This window comes from Telmatherina bonti, assembly GCF_933228915.1.
Source record: "Telmatherina bonti genome assembly, chromosome: 17".
NCBI lineage: Eukaryota > Metazoa > Chordata > Actinopteri > Atheriniformes > Telmatherinidae > Telmatherina > Telmatherina bonti.
This window is the reverse complement of record NC_136615.1, coordinates 6,724,755-6,733,961: the sequence shown is the minus strand read 5'-3', so window position 1 is coordinate 6,733,961 and position 9,207 is coordinate 6,724,755. Positions and strand designations below refer to the sequence as shown.

The 9,207-nt window shown below is 40.6% G+C and overlaps 1 protein-coding gene across 2 annotated transcripts in view; it reads left to right on the top strand.

Annotated features, from left to right (window-relative positions):
• Positions 1–645: 645 nt before the first annotated feature.
• Positions 646–9,207, top strand: part of LOC306768199 (membrane-associated phosphatidylinositol transfer protein 2-like) — a gene marked incomplete at its 3' end in the record, with an annotated part of 44,418 nt that continues 35,856 nt past the window's right edge. For both annotated transcript variants that reach the window (XM_079256435.1, XM_079256434.1), the window contains exon 1: positions 646–732. In XM_079256435.1, coding sequence (XP_079112561.1) covers positions 655–732 — 78 coding nt within the window. In that variant the 5' untranslated portion in view covers positions 646–654. The remainder of the gene's footprint in view (positions 733–9,207) is intronic.

Genomic DNA, 9,207 nt, shown 5'->3' with positions numbered 1-9,207 from the left:
AACTTGGAGTCCCTGTATGCTGGGAAATGGGGCAGCCTGACGGTTAGCTTGTTTTGCTGCTAATTCCCTAAGCTGCTAGTTCCTGCTTTGAATCCTGACCACCAGCTGCATGTCAACACTCCCTTTTCTCCCCCGTCTCTCTCCAGTCAGTCTATCAAAGCTAAAATCAGAAGTTTGATCCCTGCAATGAACTATGGCCGAGCAGAATTCGACTGCAGAGCATCAGTGATTTGAGATTGATCACAACGTGGTTGCTTCATCTGTGACAGAATTAGATGTAGGTTGCAGGGGGATTTCAGGCCGTTGCTGGGTCAGTGGATTACCTTGTAATAGATCTGCTCCAGCACACACACACACAGGAAGCGTTTGCTTGAATGGGGGGGTTAATCCTTCAGACAAGTGTGCTAACTCCTGTTATTTGTAAGGAAGCTGGAAGCTGAAAGGACATGTCTTCTGTTACTTGTTCCCGCTGAAAGCCGTTTTGTTTTTCTGCCTCAGGTGTGAATAATGGCGAACCTCGTCCTCCTTGCTGCCTGAACATGCTGCTTTGATAGCGAAGCCGGCCGTGAGGAGCGTCACGCCTCTTGCACTGCTTCCCGTCTGGGCTCACGCACACGCACAGACACGCAGAGTCGGCTCAGTTCAAACGCGACCATGCTGATCAAGGAGTACCGCATCCCCATGCCGATGAGCGTGGAGGAGTACCGCATCGCTCAGCTCTACATGATCCAGGTGAGCAGCTTTCCTCCGACAGCATCTTTATTAAACCAATAAACTCTGCATGTTTTTTATACATGTAAAAATACAGAGTTCAGTCAGCTCACAACACACACTGTTCCCATGTTTCCACACGTCTTCCTGCTACTATCTACCTGCTGTCCTCACTGCAGCACCTCCACCTCAGCTGCATCCCAAACGTCTTCTTGGCTTTATTCCAGCCATAGAGGATCATTATTTTCCTGCTTTTCTCATCACTTGTTGATCTTTGGCTGCTCCTGATTGGACGTTACCGTCAGTTTAAGCTCTCTGATTGGTGGAAAGTAAGGCGGCAACTAACGATTATTTTAATAGTCGACTAATCTGTAAATAATTTCTTTGATTAATCACGATTATTTCTGTCCTGCCCACCATCTTAGCTTCCAGTTGATGCAGCTCTTTTTACTGGCTCCATTATGTTTTACCCCACTCTCTTCATTAAAAGAACGACTCCTGAACCAGTTGATTATGACATTTAAGCTTAAGAGTTTACTACTAATTTATTTAGAAACATTTTAACATCTTAATTTTTGTAGAATTGCATTGAAATGATTATTTACATCTTAAAAAAGCCTGTTTTGTAGGTAAACAAGGGCCAGAATTCTTTAAAACGTTCCTGAATCCAAACGGTGATCTGGATCACCAACAGAATTAAATCACTTCTTCCTTTTCACATTTCCAACAACTCCTGAACATTTAATGAAAATCTCTCCATAACTTTCTGAGTTATCTGGAACACAAACAGATAAACGGCGATAAAAACAGAAAGTCTTTGGCAGAGGTAACAACAGCACATCGTTACTCGCTAATGCTAACTTTGCTATCAGGAACCCTGGAAACCATGACTCCGGGGTGCTTTCCTTCCAGATGCTCATGCATGACCGTCGTTCTGCCGTGGTACGCCGACTCTGCGTGGCAGACGACACATTTCACCTGTCTGACTCTTTGTTTAGCGGGAAATATCCCCAAACTGTGGAAACAGGTTGCGCCACCGTCAGTTTCTTCTTCATTGTTTAAACAAAATGACAATCCTGCCCCCAGCACTTCCTGTGGCGCTTTGCGTCGTTTGCTTGGTGTTTAGAGTTCTTCTACTGTCTGAAAAGCTGCGGTTGGTAAAGGGTGTTTTATTAGCAAAGCCGTTACGGCCGTTTATAACGCGATGCGTTGACCATGAAATTTCACGTCGATGAATTTCATTGTCGACTTTGTTGACAAATTGTTGCAGCTTTAGTGGAAAGTCTGACAGGAAGTGTCTTCATCATCATGTCCAGGTGAAAACAGAGGTCTCTTAGCAACATGGTAGTGATGGTGATTTTTTTCTGATGCATGTTTTTTGTCTTAACTTATGTCTGACATACCGATATCAACCAAATGAAATTTTATTTGTATGCAGTAACCGAGAAGTCCTAAAAGTGCTGCAGATTACTAAGAACTTTCAGGAAGTGCATAAAAAGGACAAAATAAAAATATCCCTCAGAACAAAAACTGTTCTGCAGAATTTAAATACCAACCAAAAACGGTCTTCAGGTTTTATTTTAAAAGCTTTGAGGTCAGCAGTGGTGTGAATGTCCGGGGACAGTTTGTTCCACACCCCACTGTTCATATCTAGACCCTGGGACTGACCAGAAGAACGCAGGGTCCTAATGTGATTACGAATAATAAAACCTCCAAGAGGTAGGATGGCGCCAGGCCATTAATGGCATTAAAAGCAAATTAAAGTTTAACATCTATTCTAAAACTAGCTGGAACGACGACATGACGGAGTTGTGTGTTAACATCTGGATGAGTCTGTGAAAAGCTGAGCGGTTCTACAAGCTGAAGACGTGAGGTGAAACGCTGGCCGAGGCCGATGTAATGGGATTACAGTTGTCAGATCTTTAACTGCAGTAGAAACACTGGCTGCATTTGCATGGGAGTTTTAATTCCTCTTTAGTTCCGAATAAAAGTTAATTCTGCTTCAAACTGGTGAAAAATTACCATTTGAACACCTAATTCATAACGCAAAAGTCAATTCGGAATTAAACCTAATTCCGAAGTAATTAGCTGGTTTATTCACGTTTTAATTTCAATCTATTTAATTCCTCTGTCATGTAAACCTTAATTCTGCTCTAAGTTAATTCCGATCGTTCTGCACATGCTCCGTACCTTGTCCCGTCCCGATGACGCACTTTATTCCACACTTTGTTTCATCTTCGGTCGTCTATCTTCCTTCTCAGCTGCTGAAAAAAGTGAAGTTGTACGCTCGCGTCGAGCTGCTGCCTCCAAATTATAATCCAAATAACACTGAAACTGGTTCTTTTTATTTAGCTTTCCATGTTACGACTGAAAAGATGACTAGCAGGAAGCGAACTTTAATTATTTCCGGTATTTCACGTCCACCCTCTGTCCAATCAGAACCCTTCCCATCTAAAGAGTAAGGACGTCTTTCCGTACTCCCATAACCTCCATTTTACCATCACTGCAAACAGCAAATTTAATGTCTGGAGACACTTTAAAACGATTCCAAATCAAAGACTTTTGGACGAGTCCATTTGTAAGCTGCTTATGTTGCACGTGATGACGCAGTTTGAAAATGTCATCAAGTTGCTACCGACGAACCTTAACGTTAACCGCTGGTACAGACGTGCGGAAGCTGCGGGACCTGTTGCGAGGTTTTTTTTAACTACATGTCATGTTGTGACATTTTGAGTGGAAAGAGACAGAGCTGAAGAGTTTGATATCTTCATGTTGAGGAAAAGTTGTCAAATAAAAAGTAAAAATTGATCATTTCCAATATTACATTTTAATGCCAGTATTTGCTGAATAAACCAGAAATCATCAGATTGAAATGAGATTATTAGATGCATTTCTATTGTAGTTTCCAGAAGATAAAATAAATATAAATATTTTGCTGTTTGCTGTGAAGGATGGGGGCTATATTTTTCTCTTTATCTGAAAAAGATTTCCGTCTCCTCGTCTCTCCGACTTTACCTGAAATGAACCGGTGATCATGACAAGTCATATCCACTGACGTGTTAATCTGAAAAGGATGTTTCCATTGTAGGGCTGCACGATTATGACCAAAATAATAATCACAATTACTTTGATCAATATTGTAATAGGGATTATTAATCATGATCATTTATTGTGTCTGGAAAAACATGTATTTTTATTGCACCATTTGTAAACCACCTGTGTGTGTGTCTTAGTAAACATATTATATATCTATTTATATATACATACATACATATATATATATATATATATATATATATATATATATATATATATATATATATATATATATATATATATATATATATATATATATATCTATATATATATATATATATATATATATATATATATATATATATATATATATATATATATAAATATATATATATATATATATATATATATATATATATATATATATATATATATATATATATAAATAGATAGATAGATATATGTTTGTGTGTGTGTTTGTATATGTTTATATATAACACTCCCTCTCTATTCCCTTGGCATTTTTCACACAGTGCAGGCAATGCCCCTTTGGAATAATAATTACAGGAATGGATCCCATATTTCTTATCCAGTGTTTTGATGCAGCTGTATTTTCCATTCTCGACATGACTGATGAGACTTTCTCTCATCAGTCTAAAGCTCGTTACATCCTCCACCGGAAGCTTCGTCTGAAACCAGGAGGGATCAATGCGTGCGGCGATGTCTACTTTTTGTGCAATAAAGCTGCTCATTTTATATTTAACAAGCAACGGTGGGTGGTGTGCGAGGCAGGGTTTGTGTATTTCAATGCCACATGTTCGTATTTTTTACCACCTCCATCAGCTGTTTCATCAAAACAATACGTTTTAGAATTTACATAACAATTGGGAGCGGCATCTTACCACTTCATGCTTTTCTGTGTTAACCACGCCCACCTTAAATGTCCAACCAGTCCAACAATACTTAACCAACTTGCTGTGTAAAAGGTGCGCGCTTGGTATTTAGGCAGCTTAATGAAGCCTTAACCACGCGTTCGCTCTTTGGTGGTTTGGCAGACTGCTGGTTGAGAACCTGAGTGATCAGAAACACATTCAGAAGAGCTCGTGTTTTGAACGTAAATATTGTAAACGATCAGGTTTATTTAACTGTGGCCACCAAAATCGCGATCACAATCAAAATCCGATTAATTGTGCAGTCCTATTCCATTGCTAGTGTTTTTATTAAGATATTTCTGTTTTGCGTAATGCTGGATGTAACGGAAACACAGCAATGAAACACTCATTGTGGATTCACCATCTAGAGTCTCTGAATAAACACTACATGTTGTGTCTGGATTGTAAACCTCCTGGACGGATAGAAATGCTGGAAAACCTCCGTAGACCAGCTGGAGGGTCACATATCTGTCACAGAGTTCCACACCACCGTTCCTTATAAACCAATGACCAGATAAGAAATGGTGATTTGTCTCCTCGCGGAGTTTTAAGGGTTAACATCAGCAGTCAGTCTCGTGTTAAGGACCTGCTGTGTTTATCTGCTCTGATGGGAACACAACACCTGGGTGCACATGCTTATTTTCACTGTGATCACAGCCACACTTAGCTGCAACGTCGCAGATGAAGCTCTGAAACACTCAGAACCGACTTGTGTTGTCCTGTTGGTGTTGATAAACAAGCCTGATGATGTCAGATGGGACTTAGCAGTGACTGATCCGATGCAGCGTAATACCTTCCTTCATGTTGCTCTGCCTCCGCAGCTCGTCCTCTGAGAGGTTTAGTCGTAACTCGGCTTCAGTGTAGGAGCATTGAGGGTAAACACACGGTAAACACACCGCCGCTGACAACAGGAGATGATTTAGTTGGCTTGTTTTAAAGCATGTCTAAATAAACAAAGCACACACATCTTTTAATCCACACTAACCTGATGTGGCAACGTCATCCACAACACTTGGAATCAAAAGCAACAATACAGAATAAAGTAAAATAATGAAGAAACCAACGTTTTTTCAGTTTTCTGAGTGCAAAATTGATGATTTAAAACAGTTTATAGCAGTTTAATCCATAAATGCACCAGTTGTATCATAATTATTACTGTCTTGCTCCCATTCACTCCACTGTAACCAGAACCAAACTGGAAGGTTTTACTCTTCAGAAGTTCGCAGGTTGGTCCAGAAAGTTGATACGTTTTCCCAAAAAAAACCAACAAAAAATGCTTTTGTCACTAAACACATGACCTGCACATCAGCAACGTTCATGGGGGTGAAAAGCTAAAGCAGGCGTACCGCTAGTGGCTTGGCTGCTACAGCTAGCTGCTCCTGCATCTTTGGACGTTCCCAACGATGGATTTCATGTTCCAGACCGCCTGCAGACCCTGAACGACGGGATAAACGTGTTGCTGCCATCAGAGCAGATATCTGGAAGCCTCTCAGATGTGTTAGCTCCACTTTGCTGCTAAATGTGGCGACTGCCATGAAGTTGGTTTGATACTTGACAAATTCAACCTTCACCGGTCAAGTGTTAAAGACACGCTACAGATCTTTTGCCATTTCCCCTATCGATGCTAATCCAGCCTCCATCTTACATCCTACCTGACCTGTTAGCTCTCTCCAGCCAGCAGAAGAAGATCTTACCATGCCTCTTGTTTTGTCTCTGTCTCTCTTTTAAATTTCCATTTCTTTGCAGCAACGTTGCGTGTTCAGCCAGTTCGTTTTTATCCCGTCAAGCAAAATGTCACGTCATGTCCCGGATGTAAACGTTGTAAAGTGTCGGTTTCTCGGCCTTGGGTAGCAGCAGCTCTAGAAATACATATGATAGATGTCATAGTGTCACAAGTCCGGGATGGTGAGTTTTGCTGTCAGAAAGTTACGTAATGTGTCTTTAATAAAAAAAAAAAACAAAAAAAAAAACAAAACAAAAAGCAGGCTTTTTTCCCTTTATGGTATCAATGAAAAGCTGTACAATAGAAATATTTCTCACACTAACTGTGACGTTTACTCCTAAATATTAAGGGTGGGGAACCAAATCGGATATCTGTATTTTTTGCATCACAACTTTAAAATAAATTTCTTTAAAAATTTTTTTGTTTTTTTTCAAAATGCATAAAAATAATTCATTATCAATTTTTTGTCGTTTTTATTGTTTTCTTTTTTTTTTTTACTTGTCTTCTTGGGCATTATGGCAGCAGAATGATGGTCTGGCTTCGGTGTTGTTTTTAATAATTAAAATGAATAAAAATAACTTTTTTTGTTTTTATTTTAAACGGCGCTGCAGTAAACCTACCGTCTCCTTGGGTGGGAGGAGCTACCCAGTCAGCTTCTTCTTCTGTGGTGTTTACTACGATGAAATCTGTGTGACCTAATTTGTTGGTATTCGAGCCGTCACGTTGTCCAGCAACTCCAAAGATGAACGTGTAACACCACGTCCAGCATCTCTTCTACCGTTTTCACTTTCTAAAACTTTGATTATGTGGCGTTCTTTTTTGTTTTAAACTTTATCGAAACAAAGCTTGTAAAGCAGCACCCGTGTGAACACTGACAACCTGCACTATGGCGAGTCCAACGTTTACCAAACGGTGACGACATGTTTCATGTACGAGAACCGACTTTTTTCCATCGTGACGTCACGTGATCTGTTGGAGAATCCGTCCCGTTTAGTTTCGGACGTGAACAAAAGTCTCATCATTCTTAATTTACCAGATTACTAAAGTGATCATGTAAACAGCGTAATCTGATTATCCTTTATCGGATAAAGGCACCTACCTGATTATGACTAATCAGATTGACACGATGATTAAAATCTGATGTCTGTAAGTAATCAGATTACTGAATTAATCTGATTTTAAATGTTTACATCTGCTGATGAAATGTTATTTGTGAAAACACCCTGGTCTGTTTATGAGTTTGTACATGTTGACAAAACTCCCTGTTGTTGTCAAAACGTCCGTGGTCTTCGCATTAAATGCTAATGTGGAGCATGAAGGAGGTCAGGGGTTTAAGGTGTCACCGTGTTGCATCAGGAAACGTGGCGCCCGGGTCGCAGGGAGCAGATGGTGCTCCATATGCCTGCGTTCATGTTTCCCTTCATAACTTTGTGTCAATACAGAGACAATTAAAATTTCATTAAATATCGTCAGACTGTTGACTGCAGCCTCCATGTTTCAAGCAAATTTGCACATGAGCCATAAATCAGGGTAAATGAAACATAAAAGCTGCGACAGAGAACACAAACATCACACGAGGAAGAAGGAGAAAGACGACGCATAAGGTGCAGTAATACGTTCTTATTCAGTTTCTCAGCTTGTAGCGAAGTCTGAGACTTTAATACGATGCATTTTAGATTTAATCAGTTTCAGAGGAAAGAGAAAAAATGTTTTGCAGCGTTTGGTTTCAGTTTTTACGGCTGCAGAACTTCAGACTCATCAGTTTTTACCTGAAGTTTCCAAATGTTGCAGAGAAATGTATAAATGCATTGTCTAAAACACACACACACACACACACACACACACACACCAACCACCTCCTGATCAGCGTCACAGCTGGGCGCTGGTTACCACAGTAACCAGTGACATCAGCTGCAGCGTGGCAGCTGCTGCTATCCTCTTCTCTTTTTTCCATGGGGCTGTGCAGTTGCCATAGCAACATTGTGTCCACCCCCCAAAATGAGCTGTCATGTGACGGGAAACATGCATCGCTCATGTTTCATGTATGAAGATGGACTCAACAACACCAACAGCTCATGTCATGATTAGGAAAACGTCTTTCTTTAAGTTTATTCTGAATTTAATTGTTTTTATTTATTTCTTCGTCAAACTAAATCCAAGTTCAGCAGTTCCAAGTTTTACTCCGATGAGTCTGATGTAAATAAGTCATGAACGATCATCATGTCACACACCATGACTGTGTGTATTAATCCACCACAGAAAGTAGTCCCTGTCTAATGCTCAACTTCCTGCATGTTTTATTCTTCATGCAGAAAGTCAGAAGATGTTCATGTGCAGATCATGTGGTACGATCCACATCGATCCAGCTTATCATGACCGTGTTCACATGAAATAATCATCTAGTTCAGGAAACCTCCGTCAGGACCAGAACCGTGGAGGAAAACCTCCATCAGGACCAGAACCAGAAGGAAAACCTCCATCAGGACCAGAACCAGGAAGGAAAACCTCCATCAGGACCAGAACCGTGGAGGAAAACCTCCATCAGGACCAGAACCAGGAAGGAAAACCCAGAACCAGGTCCATCCTTCAGGAGGACAGGTCAGAGGGTCAACGAGCAGCAGACGTCTCCCAGCAGCTTACAGCAGCAGAACTAAAGAGATTATTCAGGGTCACCAAGACAGACCTGATTAGAGGATTCATCAGGGAGCAAAGTTTTAGGATGATTTTAAAGACCTGGTTCCTGAAGCCAGACCAGGATCTGGTTCCTGAAGCCAGACCAGGACCTGGTTCCAGAAGCCAGACCAG